Raw genomic sequence first — 14,776 nt, forward strand, 5'->3', positions numbered from 1 at the left:
TTGGGACAAGGAATGAAAGAAGAGAAAGATTAATTGAGTTCTGTAACAAGTTTCAGCTAGTAATAGCGAATAACCTGTTCAAGAATCACAAGAGGAGGAGGTATACTTGGAAAAGTAAGAGAGATGCGCGAAGATTTCAGTTAGATTACATCATGGTCAGACAGAGATTCAGAAATCAGATACTGGATTGTAAGGCGTGCTCAGGAGCAGATATAGACTCAGATGACAATATAGTAGTGATGAAGAGTAGGCTGAAGTTCAAGACATTAGTCAGGAAGAATCAATACGCAAAGAAGTGGGATACGGAAGTAATAAGGAATGACGAGATACGTTTGAAGTTCTCTAACGCTATAGATACAGCAATAAGGAATAGCGCAATAGGCAGTACAGTTGAAGAGGAATGGACATCTCTAAAAAGGCCCATCACAGAAGTTGGGAAGGAAAACATAGGTACAAAGAAGGTAGCTGCGAAGAAACCATGGGTAACAGAAGAAATACTTCAGTTGATTGATGAAAGAAGGAAGTACAAACATGTTCCGGGAAAATCAGGAATACAGAAATACAAGTCGCTGAGGAATGAAATAAATAGGAATTGCAGGGAAGCTAAGACGAAATGGCTGCAGGAAAAATGTGAAGACATCGAAAAAGATATGATTGTCGGAAGGACAGACTCAGCATACAGGAAAGTCAAAACAACCTTTGGTGACATTAAAAGCAACGATGGTAACATTAAGAGTGCAACGGGAATTCCACCGTTAAATGCAGAGGAGAGAGCAGATAGGGGGAAAGAATACATTGAAAGCCCCTATGAGGGTGAAGATTTGTCTGATGTGATAGAAGAAGAAACAGGAGTCGATTTAAAAGAGATAGGGGATCCAGTATTAGCATCGGAATTAAAAAGAGCTTTGGAGGACGTACGGTCAAATAAGGCAGAAGCGATAGATAACATTCCATCAGAATTTCTAAAATCATTGGGGGAAGTGGCAACAAAACGACTATTCACGTTGGTGTGTGGAATATATGAGTCTGGCGATATACTATCTGACTTTCGGAAAAGCATCATCCACACAATTCCGAAGGCGGCAAGAGCTGACAAGTGCGAGAATTATCGCACAAAAAGCTTAACAGCTCTTGCATCGAAGCTGCTTACAAGAATAATATACAGAAGATTGGAAAAGAAAATTGAGAATGCACTAGGTGACGATCAGTTTGGCTTTAGGAAAAGTAAAGGGACGAGAGAGGCAAATCTGACGTTACGGCTAATAATGGAAGCAAGGCTAAAAAAAAATCAAGACACTTTCATAGGATTTGTCGACCTGGAAAAAGCGTTCGACAATATAAAATGGTGCAAGCTGTTAGAGATTCTGAAAAAAGTAGGGGTAAGCTATAGGGAGAGACGGGTCATATACAATATGTGCAACAACCAAGAGGGAATAATAAGAGTGGACGATCAAGAACGAAGTGCTCGTATTAAGAAGGGTGTAAGACAAGGCTGTAGCCTTTCACCCCTACTCTTCAATCTGTACATCGAGGAAGCAATGATGGAAATAAAAGAAAGGTTCAGGATTGGAATTAAAGTACAAGGTGAAAGGATATCAATGATACGATTCGCTGATGACATTGCTATCCTGAGTGAAAGTGAAGAAGAATTAAATGATCTGCTGAACGGAATGAACAGTCTAATGAGTACACAGTATGGTTTGAGAGTAAATCGGAGAAAGACGAAGGTAATGAGAAGTAGTAGAAATGAGAACAGCGAGAAACTTAACATCAGGATTGATGGTCACGAAGTCAATGAAGTTAAGGAATTCTGCTACCTAGGCAGTAAAATAACCAATGACGGACGGAGCAAGGAGGACATCAAAAGCAAACTCGCTATGGCAAAAAAGGCATTTCTGGCCAAGAGAAGTCTACTAATATCAAATACCGGCATTAATTTGAGGAAGAAATTTCTGAGGATCTACGTCTGGAGTACAGCATTGTATGGTAGTGAAACATGGACTGTGGGAAAACCGGAACAGAAGAGAATCGAAGCATTTGAGAGGTGGTGCTATAGACGAATGTTGAAAATTAGGTGGACTGATAAGGTAAGGAATGAGGAGGTTCTACGCAGAATCGGAGAGGAAAGGAATATGTGGAAAACACTGATAAGGAGAAGGGACAGGATGATAGGACATCTGCTAAGACATGAGGGAATGACTTCCATGGTACTAGAGGGAGCTGTAGAGGGCAAAAACTGTAGAGGAAGAGAGAGATTGGAATACGTCAAGCAAATAATTGATTACGTAGGTTGCAAGTGCTACTCTGAGATGAAGAGGTTAGCACAGGAAAGGAATTCGTGGCGGGCCGCATCAAACCAGTCAGCAGACTGATAACAAAAAAAAAAAAAAAAAAAAAAAACAAAGTCACATCTCTGGGATGTCACTTGACACTTGCTGTGTGTACTATTAGGGGTTGGAGCAAGGGGGGGTGGGGATCACTGAACGCAACGCCAGGGTATTATCTGTTTTACTCTGGTGGCTTATTGGAAGGCAACTCTGGCATGAAACTGGTAGGAAACAACGAACTGGCAGGTTGTCTGTGCCACTACTAAGTGATTGGTAGGCAGCTTTCGTGGTGACTGGTAGACAATAACAAATCGGCAGCTTGTAAAATGTGCAGTGTTTCCCTGTGTGGAAGTGTTAACGCCACCATTTATGCTATTAAATGCGGGACAAGTGGTGCTGCTGTCCGGTGAACGCATGCGGTCCCCCGGGATGGAATCGCTGGCAGCCAGGCCGTAGGCAACATGAAGCCATCCTCAATGGTTACGCTTTTGGGGTATCTGAATATTTGAGAAACCACCCTTATTTTTCGCTGCTGCATCCATGGCTGCAGATCAAGCACTTGCGGTTGGTGGAACGGTGGTCTGGTGGTGTTCAGCTACAGCTGCACTACGCCGGGTAAAAGGAGGTCCGACACGATATTACGAAGGGTCATCAATTTTGTCTCTTCACTGTATATACACTCCTGGAAATGGAAAAAAGAACACATTGACACCGGTGTGTCAGACCCACCATACTTGCTCCGGACACTGCGAGAGGGCTGTACAAGCAATGATCACACGCACGGCACAGCGGACACACCAGGAACAGCGGTGTTGGCCGTCGAATGGCGCTAGCTGCGCAGCATTTGTGCACCGCCGCCGTCAGTGTCAGCCAGTTTGCCGTGGCATACGGAGCTCCATCGCAGTCTTTAACACTGGTAGCATGCCGCGACAGCGTGAACGTGAACCGTATGTGCAGTTGACGGACTTTGAGCGAGGGCGTATAGTGGGCATGCGGGAGGCCGGGTGGACGTACCGCCGAATTGCTCAACACGTGGGGCGTGAGGTCTCCACAGTACATCGATGTTGTCGCCAGTGGTCGGCGGAAGGTGCACGTGCCCGTCGACCTGGGACTGGACCGCAGCGACGCACGGATGCACGCCAAGACCGTAGGATCCTACGCAGTGCCGTAGGGGACCGCACCGCCACTTCCCAGCAAATTAGGGACACTGTTGCTCCTGGGGTATCGGCGAGGACCATTCGCAACCGTCTCCATGCAGCTAGGCTACGGTCCCGAATACCGTTAGGCCGTCTTCCGCTCACGCCCCAACATCGTGCAGCCCGCCTCCAGTGGTGTCGGGACAGGCGTGAATGGAGGGACGAATGGAGACGTGTCGTCTTCAGCGATGAGAGTCGCTTCTGCCTTGGTGCCAATGATGGTCGTATGCGTGTTTGGCGCCGTGCAGGTGAGCGCCACAATCAGGACTGCATACGACCGAGGCACACAGGGCCAACACCCGGCATCATGGTGTGGGGAGCGATCTCCTACACTGGCCGTACACCACTGGTGATCGTCGAGGGGACACTGAATAGTGCACGGTACATCCAAACCGTCATCGAACCCATCGTTCTACCATTCCTAGACCGGCAAGGGAACTTGCTGTTCCAACAGGACAATGCACGTCCACATGTATCCCGTGCCACCCAACGTGCTCTAGAAGGTGTAAGTCAACTACCCTGGCCAGCAAGATCTCCGGATCTGTCCCCCATTGAGCATGTTTGGGACTGGATGAAGCGTCGTCTCACGCGGTCTGCACGTCCAGCACGAACGCTGGTCCAACTGAGGCGCCAGGTGGAAATGGCATGGCAAGCCGTTCCACAGGACTACATCCAGCATCTCTACGATCGTCTCCATGGGAGAATAGCAGCCTGCATTGCTGCGAAAGGTGGATATACACTGTACTAGTGCCGACATTGTGCATGCTCTGTTGCCTGTGTCTATGTGCCTGTGGTTCTGTCAGTGTGATCATATGATGTATCTGACCCCAGGAATGTGTCAATAAAGTTTCCCCTTCCTGGGACAATGAATTCACGGTGTTCTTATTTCAATTTCCAGGAGTGTATTACCAAGACTGGTAATATTACCTACCACGAATACCCCTTAATGTGCTCTGGTGCCAATTCAACGTATCACGTAGAATTACGACCCTTTACACTCCCGATGACGGAGAGTATGTGTACAAAGTTACATTGACATCCGTCCACGAAATCTGGATGATTTACGTACTTTGTCGGGCTTTGTGCATTCGAATCGACTTCTGTACCTTGCCAAGTCTTCCTAATCGTGTTCTGTCTGGTTTTTCAGAGGACAGTATGGTCTGGGAAAGCACTTGGCAGCTTCTGCTGACACTCTTCATTGTGGCATCGCCTCGAGAGCTCCTCGCAGACGACTGTGTGTCGTCCTCTGCAAGCAGTGTTAGCCTCTCTGCGAGCAGCTTCCGCAACCTTACGGGTCACTGGATAACCAAGGTGGGTGTACACTCGCCGGCTGCTAACACTACCCTCACACCAGCGAAACTCATCAGTTGTCTGGTCTGTTACAGGCGGCTCTCATCCGCAAAAGTAGAAGAGACGTCAGTGATCTGCTGGCTGAGGAAAGGCCGTTGCATTACGACATCGACGTTACCCGTCAAGGTTGTGGTGACGACGAAACCCTGACGACGTTTTTCAGTGTTGTAGGTCAGTACGTAACATCACGAAAGTAGCTTCCGACTTCCAGCAAATTTTTATTTTAGTTAAGTGTAGTTTCGCCTCTGAGTACCAAAGAAGGAAGGAAACCTTGGTTCTATCAGAATGAAAGAAATCTCTTCTCTGTTTTCTCCTGTTGCTTCTATCTTCGTGAATTAGGCTCTGTAGCGAAGATTGTCTGTGCTACTCATTGATGTTGTTGGTTTTCCCCTCCTTCCATGGTCATCAGAGTGTTGTTCGCACATTTTGCTTATGTGTATTTGAACTCGCATTCAGGAGCAGGGCGATTCAAACCTCTTTCCATCCATCCAGTTTTAGGTTTTCCGCCCCTTCTCTCAGTCGTCTGAGGAAAATTCCGGGATAGTTTCGTAAGAAAGGCATCGCCGCTTTCCTTCATTCCCAGAATCGGAGTTTCTACGCCATCTCTCATGACCTCTACGACGAATGATTGTTATAACGATTCTTTCTTCCTTCTAAAAGCTTCATATAAGAAACAAAAAAATCGAAAGACCAAAAGTAATCAGTGTAGGGATATGAAATTTCTGCATTACATTTTTCTACGTAACATATGCAAGTGATTAACATTGCAAGATCACAGATTAATGGAAACCCGAGATAAGCTATTGAAAATGTGAAATGCTGGTACATTAATAAACGGTATAGACACCCGAATTATGAATACAGACATGCGAACGTGCCTGCATCGTGTTGTACAGGTGCCGAATGTCAGTTTGTGGGATGAACTTCAATGCGTGTTTCAGTAGCTAGGCAAATACAGGAACGTATAATGCTGTTGTTGATGACGGTAATGTTGTCTGCTGGTGACGTTTCATATGTGTTAAATTGGAAACAGGTCTATTGATCGAGCAGGCCAAGCCAAGATGTCGACACTCTGAAGAGCATGTTTGGCTGCAACAGCGTTATGTGGACCAGTGTTGTCCTGTAGCAAAACAGCCCCTGGAATGCCGTTCATGAAGGGCAGCACAGAAGGCCGAATCACCAAACTGACGTCAGGATGCGTGGAAGAACCGCGAGACTGCTCCTGCTGTCATACGAAATCGTACCTCAGACCATAAATCCACACGTAGGCCCATGTGTCTCGAACGCAGACGGGATGGTTGCAGACCGTCAACTGACCTTCTTCATACCAACACACAGTCATCACTGCCTTCGAGGCAGAACAAGCTTTCATCAGAAAACACTACAGCCCTCCAACCTGCCTCCATTGAGTTCTCACTTTACGCTACTGAAGTCACCGGGGTCAGTGGAACGCATAATACTGGTGTCTCGCTCGAGCTGTCCATGGATTAACCTGTTTGTAACAGTTCGTTGTGTCACAGTGGTGCCAAATGCTGCTCACATTACTGCTGTAGATGCATTATGATGCATGCAGTACGATGCACCAGAGGCATACACTGGACACGACGTTCTTCCCTGTCAGTAGTGCCACGTGGCCATCTGTAGCGCAGTCCTCCTGCGATCATACATTCTCGTGACCACCGCTGCCACCGATCAGGTACATACAGTGGCTCCATTATTGCCAAGTCTTTCTTCAGTATCGCAGAAGCAACATCCATCTTCTCGTAGCCCTATTGCACGACATCTTTCAAACTCAACGAAGTGCTGACAATGATGTCTTTGTCGTCTGCAAGGGAGTGATGGCTAACATCAATTCACCACGTCCAGTCTCATAGGTAACTAACGCTCGGGAGGTGTAGAAACATGCCTACCAATTTTCGTTTATGTCACGCAACTCCTTTCTGGTTGTAACCTCCCAACAGAAAAAAAATAAATGTAATATTCACATTTAGTGTAACCTCGACCAGAAAAATCTCGATTAAGTTCCCAATAGAAAAGGTACAGTCGCTGCATTATTGCCTAGTGTGGTGTCACCGCCAGACACCACACTTGCTAGGTGGTAGCCTTTAAATCGGCCACGGTCCGTTAGTATATGTCGGACCCGCGTGTCGCCACTATCAGTGATTGCAGACCGAACGCCGCCACACGGCAGGTCGAGTCTAGAGAGACTCCATAGCACTCGCCCCAGTTGTACAGCCGACTTTGCTAGCGATGGTTCACTATCTACATACGCTCTCATTTGCTGAGACGACAGTTTAGCATAGCCTTCAGCTACGTCATTTGCTACGACCTAGCAAGGCGCCATATCCAGTTACTATGTCTTCTGAACAGATAATATTGTGACTCATGTACCGTCAAGAGCGACGTTCATCATTAATTGATTAAAGTTAAGTATCAAACTACTTACGTCCGCTTTCTGAATTCTAATTCCTTGTCATGTTCCAGACCTCACGTCAGTATAGTTCTTCGCTCCTCACGCCAGCCTGCGTGAGCTAAAACGCGTGCATTTCGGCTCTTCAGTCAACACAACACCAAGACTTTCTGCAATATCGCAGAAAGGACATCCATCTTCTCGTAGCATTATTACATGACCTCTCTCAAACTCAATGAAGTGCTGACAATGACGTCTTTGTCGTCTGCAAGGGAGTGGTGGCTAACATCAATTCACCACGTCCAGTCTCATAGGTAACTAACGCTCGAGATGTGTAGAAACATACCTACCAACTTCCGTTTATGTCACGCAACTCCTTTCTGGTTGTAACCTCCCAAAAGAAAAAATAATTATAATATTCACATTTAGTGTAACCTCCCCACAGAAATATCGCCTTTAGGTTCCCAATAGAAAAAATTTCTTTCCAATAATAAAATTTCAACTTTTAATGTGATCTTGCATTAAAGAGTGACTGCATATCGAGATTCATAAGTTTTGACGCCAGCAGCGCTGCGTCATGGCCCTGTGAAAGCATCCTGAATAAGCTGAAAAATTCGTACCTCACAATGATGTCGCCGGATAAAGCTATCTTTATATTTGCTCCTATGAGAAATTTTTGGCGCAGCCCAGTGCAATGCTGGCCAACAGATTTTCATTTGTAGGAAAACAACTGATTTTCTTTTGCTTAATCAACATGGGTAAGCACAGGAAAAATTCGTAAAATCTTCAAACTCAGATAAATGACTGCAAAAGTTTTCTTCAGAACAAAAGTTATTATTGAAACATTTCTGCAAGGAATTACATGGGACTTTAACTTTACAGTTGTGGTTAAATCAGTTGTGGCAATTAACATATGCGTGAGGCAACAAATAACAATAATTTTTTTTTACCTAATACCGCATCGCTCAGGCACCACCATCATTATGCACGACCGGCCCAACACAAGTCAACTGCAGCACTGCCCTGTCCGAAATCCATAACTCAAGTGTTCTGTGCGAGCTACAAAACACAACTGCTCTCTGCAAGCTACTAAACTCGACTTACTGCTAGCACTGCTCTGACCTGCGATTCTATTGCAGCATAGATATTCAATATCGCAGGTAGCGGGTGAGCAATCGATCGAAATTACATCTGCTCAAGTGCGCTAGAAAATAGTAATGGACCCCTAATGAACTCCTTACATAGTGTTGCCATTTTTTTCGGGTGTGTAGTTCACTGACGAGTTTCAGTTCTCTTATCATCATTAGGTATCACAAGACATTCAGAACTGTTTCTGAGTGTAACGCGTGTTCCCACGTCTCGCCATATGACGGAATGTAATGCACCCAGGAGCGCTGTCGAAAAATATTTCTTTGGTAGTCCCAGTGTTATTGTGAAGGAGGAATAGTATCGCATGGGTGCACTAACTTCCATATCTCCATTCACCGGTCAACGTTAATGTGAGACTGTATTTCACCCCTATGTGCGATTTCCAGGGGTGTATTCAGCCCTGACTTCGTGTTTATGAATGAAAATGGGCGACTGCGTATAACGGCACAAGTGAAGTAGCTCCTGGTACGAAATAATATTCGGCGCATAGACTGATTCGATCGTTCGCCCGAGTTAAATGTCATGGGGCACGAGTAAAATGCGACGGGTGATGTACTGCTGCAGCACGGACACTTGCACCAACGAACATCCCGCAGTTGTCAAACCGCTGTTGTCAACCGCGCTGGTGGAGAAATGCAACGCCATACCGCAAGAACCCCCTAGCAGCCTTGTTCCTAGCATGGGAACACGATGCAGAGGTTGCACTGTTGCCCATGGTCGCCACACACACTATTAAGAACCATGTCCCGGCTTTTGTGATGTCTTTGGACTCATTATAAATCGCAATGACTTAAGTGTTATTATTGTATAACAGACGTTTCATTTCTGTTCATCTCATTCTGTAATTGATTCAGTTATCTTTCTATCTACATATAGTCCAACTTTCACCGAGCTTTGCTTATCGCCAGTTACACATCACGCAAGTTACTTTCGTTCGTAACTTCTACACTCCACTGCAATTTCTCCATTTCCTACCGCAGCTCCACTTACATCTGCGAGATGCTTCGCATTGATAACCGCAATAGCACTTCATACAGAGTGGAATGTTATCCGTCAAATAAATACATAAACAAATGTGAGATGTAAAAACAAGTCTTAAATGTTTCCGATAATTGAGGATTTTCCGAAGCATATCAATATCCGAAGCTAACGGTCCAATAATCTTTAAATATTCTTACACTTTTTTTAAAAAAATATGCCTCATCCTTGGCTGGTGCGGGTAGTTGAGAAACTACCGACTATGTTGCTCGTTTCTTTTTCGCCAATATTCAATTAAGATAATTCATAAAGAACGCAAATATACTTGCAATATTGCTGCCATGAAAGATCAGAGTGAAAATTTCTGTAAGTGACACAAAAATGGTATTCATATCAATGAAATGTTACGATATATGTTACGTTGCAGATATAGTGAAAGTATGTTACTCAAAAGTCATCTTTATCAGCGGCAACAGACTTTTAGTTTAGTTACAGTGTTCTATTTATTTCGTTTGGATCAATGACATGTAAAACTGCATCTTTGTAGACTTCTGTTCAAAAATAGTTCAAATGGCTCTGAACACTGTGGGACGTACCTGCTGAGGTCATCGGTCTCCCAGAACTTAGAACTACTTGAACCTAACTAACCTAAGGACATCACACACATCCACGCCCGAGGCAGGATTCGAACCAGCGACCGTAGCGGTCGCGCGGTTCCAGACTGCAGCGCCTAGAATCGCTTGGCCACTCCGGCCGGCCAGACTTCTGTTATTTATAATTTATCGCCAAATGATATTTATCTCAAGTTGGTGAATATTTATGAGTTATCTTCTACTTCATTGTCAACAGTTACAGCAACACAATTAAAACGTGCTTCAGTTCTGTGTAAGATAAGGAAGGTGAATGTGGTCCAAAATTTTCGATGATCGAGATGAGTTTTTCAGAAAAGTTTCATAGTGTCAAAAAATAAAACGAATCCGATTGAATTTGTCGGAAGTGTTTATAGTGCTTAGTTATATTGTAAACTATAAAAACGTAAATGACGAAGAGTGAATTTTCTGCAGCAAATGAAGGGAAAAATATCGACGTGAACAGCAGTGCATCGCCAAATGGGACACATTACGAAGATGGTACCTTCTGTAGTATGTGTCAGAAAATTACTATACATGGTGAAGAAAAATTCGCCTTCTCGGTCCTCCTTACATACAAGCAATAAAAAAAATGTTAGTCATTAAATTTCGTCCTCCGCATATTTCCGGCAGTAAATGGACGTTTAAGATTGGCAATCAGCAACACTGTAACCGCATGTACGGTAACTATCTCTGTCAGAAAAGAGCAGTAGTACCGTGCAGTTGCTGCAGTAGACAGCGTTTTGGGTCAGCATGCTGTAGGTTGAGGGTTCGAGTCTCCATCGAGGCGTAAGTGCTTTTATGTGCTAAATGTAGGCTGCATGGTACATTATTTTGCATCGTAATCGTTATACAGCGATTACAGTGGGTATTCTACAAAATGATTTTACTTACGTAAAACGAATCAGGAATGGAAGTACCACAGTTTTCATTGGTTAGCTTTTAAAGTAGATTTTTGGACATCATGGAATTGGCTGCTGTGGCCGAGCGGTTCTAGGCGCTTCAGTCCGGAACCGTGCTGCTGCTACAGCCGCAGGTTCGAATCCTGCCTCGGGCATGGATGTGTGTGATGTCCTTAGTTTAGTTAGGTTTAAGTAGTTCTAAGTCTAGGGAACTGATGACGTCAGATGTTATGTCCCATAGCGCTTAGAGCCATTTGAACCACATCATGGAGGCGAAATGTTTCGCACCACTCCCTCTACTAGATTCCAAACCTGTCTTCTGTATACGCATACACTCCCTCATTGGTCCCATCGATTATTACCAACTATTATTCTTGCGCATTCCGATCCATTACATTTCGTTCCGGCCTTGCGTCACCAGTAGGGATAGTAAACTGCTTCACAAATAATTTACAAACTCGGTTACCATTTGTATATATTGTCTACACTAATCATGCTTTTCAACGTGGAATCTGGTAAATGTATGCTGTTTAGTAGGTATTTGCATGCGTTACTGTTATTATTAATATTATCATCAATGGAAATGCGGGAACATCACGTCTCTTACCGGTAAGGAAACAGTGTATTTCGCAAATAAACATTGCAAAATCGGCAGTGTGGGGATAAATCGTGCAGAACAAAAGCTGTAAAAGAGGTGGAATAGCCCGCTGCGAATTATGACTTGTTTTACTGGATCCGCCATTCACCAGACACGGACTAGCTGATAGCGAAGTAACGCGCCCGTGGCCGACACCACGTACATTTATACAAATAGTATTTTCTTCTTGCATTATTCAAAACAGTGTGGCAGACGTATCACATACACATACGATGAATATGTGGATATGCTTCTGGTCCTTGGTGCATCTGATTACTGGACTGGTGTTGCAGCTCGTGAATATGCAGCCATATGTGCTGGTCGTCGTCATACTGATAAAAATGTATTTCCTCATCTGGAGTTTCGCCTTCGGGAGACAGGTTCTCTCCCTCCACCATCGCGTGACAATAGTTGTCCACGGACTCTTAGCTACTGACGTCATACACCAAGAACCCCAGTGAAGTACGCGTAGCGTAACAAGTCAGCACGTTGTTTGATGAGCTGCGCGATCATCGGCTGCACCCCTATCATTATACTTTAACGCAAACCTGCTTCTTGGAGACATCCGTCTGAGAAGTTGCAGCATTAGAAAATTGCAGTGAAATGCAGGAAGATCTGCAGCGGATAGGCACTTGGTGCAGGGAGTGGCAACTGACCCTTAACGTAGACAAATGTAATGTATTGCGAATACATAGAAAGAAGGATCCTTTATTGATGAGTATGTGATAGCGGAACAAGCACTGGTAGCAGTTACTTCTGTAAAATATCTGGGAGTATGCGTACGGAACGATTTGAAGTGGAATGATCATATAAAATTAATTGTTGGTAAGGCGGGTGCCAGGTTGAGATTCATTGGGAGAGTCCTTAGAAAATGTAGGCCCATCAACAAAGGAGGTGGCCTACAAAACACTCGTTCGACCTATACTTGAATATGGCTCATCAGTGTGGGATACGTACCAGGTCGGGTTGACAGAGGAGATAGAGAAGATCCAAAGAAGAGCGGCGCGTTTCGTCACAGGGTTATTTGGTAAGTGTGATAGCGTTACGGAGATGTTTAGCAAACTCAAGTGGCAGACTCTGCAAGAGAGGCGCTCTGCGCTCTGCATCGCGGGGTAGCTTGCTGTCCAGTTTTCGAGAGGGTGCGTTTCTGGATGAGGTATCGAATATATTGCATCCCCCTACTTATACATGCCTAGGAGATCACGAATGTGAAATTAGAGAGATTCGAGCGCGCACGGAGGCTCTCCGGCAGTCGTTCTTCCCGCGACCCATACGCGACTGGAACAGGAATGGGAGGTAATGACAGTGGCACGTAAAGTGCCCTCCGCCACACACCGTTGGGTGGCTTGCAGAGTATAAATGTAGATGTAGATGGGTGCAGTTCTGTGAAAGGCTCCAGCAACATCAGGAAGCCATCGAAGTCGTCATAAACACTGTATTATGGTCGGATGAAGCAACCTTCACTCATGAAGGTGTCTTCAATATGCACAAAGCTCACAAAATTGTTGTAACGTTAACCCGTTCGCCACCCGCAACTATGGATATCAAGTTCGCTTTCGCATGTACGGAAAATTGGGAGACAGGAGTTTGGTCCCTGCTTGTTAGCTGACTGGTTAAGTGCACGAATGTACCATACATTCCTCTCAAACTATTTGCCTGACGCACTGAAAGATGTTCCATTTCATTTCGGTAGAGGTTATGGTTCCAACATGAAGGTGTACCTCCACACTTTGGAATTCATGTGAGACAGAATATTTCCAGGGGAATGGGTTGGACGGGGAGGTCCAGTTGTATGGTCTCCGCGTTCATCTGACCTAAATCCCTTGCATTTCGTCCTGTGAGGGATTCGATTCCTGGACGGGTTAGGGATTTTCTCTGCCAGCGGACTGAGCGTTTGTGTTGTCGTTTTATCATCATCATCATTCGTAACAGGGGCTAGAGTGAACTGTGTAAAAAAGTTGGACTGTTTAGAAATTGGGACTTTGTACGGGCGCTAATGACCGAGCAGTTGAGCGCCCCACAAACCAAACATCAACATGTTCCCATGAGAACACTTGAAGGACACGTGTATTCTACCCCGCCGACATAAGTGGAAGAGCTACTTGTGCGTGTTCATGGTGCTCTTGTGTCTGTGAATGCATCCACGTTGCGAAGAGTCCAGAGCCGTAGGAGCCGTCGGGTCGTTTAATGACTGGACTACAGGGAGGTCACTTCGACGATCTGCTCTGAGAACAACATATCCAGTTTTAAACATCATTCGGTCATTAATATGGAAATTATTATTGTCACTGGTTGCTAATGTGCTACATCTGAGCAACCATACTGCATATAATATTAATGACTAGCAGATGTTGAGTTATTTAACTGTGCAGTCATCTTTGGCATATCGAAATTGATATTTTTTTGTAGTTGTTCTGTCCTAAGACATGTCATTTGTTTCAACTGTCTCTTTTTGACTCGTCTGACCACCTTTCTTTATGTCCACCGTTTCAAAAGCCTGTGCTATGTAAATGTCGGATACGAGTGGCTCAAGAAGCAGTGTATATTGCAGTATTACTTGGAACAATGAAACTTACAAGAACAAATACACCTTGACCCAGATTCGAACGGCCGATCTCCTTCATGCCAAGCCAAGCCAAACAGCTATCCACCAAATGCACGGCACTGCTCCGCCCTTCTGGCAGAGGTGGTTACTGTACATGAGATTACCGTATGGCCAGATTTCCAATCTTTAACGTTCATTCACTGCCGGAAATACGCGGAGAACGAAATTTTGTGATAGATATTTGTGTACTGCTAGTATGTGAGGAATCGCGCTGCGAAGGTTGGGTGCATGTATTTATCTTCACCCTTTATAGTCTGGACATGGTGAAAACACTTTAGTTGTGTTTCGGTCGTTTCCAGCGAGATCAGTGGGAAGAGATGTATCCTTAGAGACAGCAAATACGTATAGATACTTAGTCTGCGACATCAGATATTCAATCCGTTTCCACTTCTCTATCTAGTGATGAATATTTCGGGAACGATTATAATCCTTTCTTACCCTACGTTTCGGATTGTAATCAAAAAAACAATTACGTCTAGCTTTGGGTAAGTTTTATTAACAAATCAACATTCAGAGTTTTATCAAATATCACTGTGTTTTGCAATTTTCTCACATGATGACATGGTTGGAGACCGTGGCTGTTATTTGAAGAC

General features: G+C 44.7%; 2 protein-coding genes across 3 annotated transcripts in view; both read left to right on the forward strand.

The window, feature by feature from the left end:
• The window catches only part of LOC126457036 (uncharacterized protein K02A2.6-like), a 432,608-nt gene that overhangs the window by 97,715 nt on the left and 320,117 nt on the right, over positions 1–14,776 (forward strand). The gene's annotated exons all lie outside the window — the stretch shown is intronic.
• The window catches only part of LOC126457037 (hemolymph lipopolysaccharide-binding protein-like), a 480,588-nt gene that overhangs the window by 15,610 nt on the left and 450,202 nt on the right, over positions 1–14,776 (forward strand). The window contains exons 2-3 of one of the 2 annotated variants that reach the window (XM_050093025.1): positions 4,671–4,834; positions 4,909–5,044. In XM_050093025.1, coding sequence (XP_049948982.1) covers positions 4,671–4,834; positions 4,909–5,044 — 300 coding nt within the window. The remainder of the gene's footprint in view (positions 1–4,670; positions 4,835–4,908; positions 5,045–14,776) is intronic. The other variant, XM_050093024.1, reaches the window with a different exon arrangement.

Source organism: Schistocerca serialis, chromosome 2 (genome assembly GCF_023864345.2).
Source record: "Schistocerca serialis cubense isolate TAMUIC-IGC-003099 chromosome 2, iqSchSeri2.2, whole genome shotgun sequence".
In the NCBI taxonomy this organism is placed as follows: domain Eukaryota; kingdom Metazoa; phylum Arthropoda; class Insecta; order Orthoptera; family Acrididae; genus Schistocerca; species Schistocerca serialis.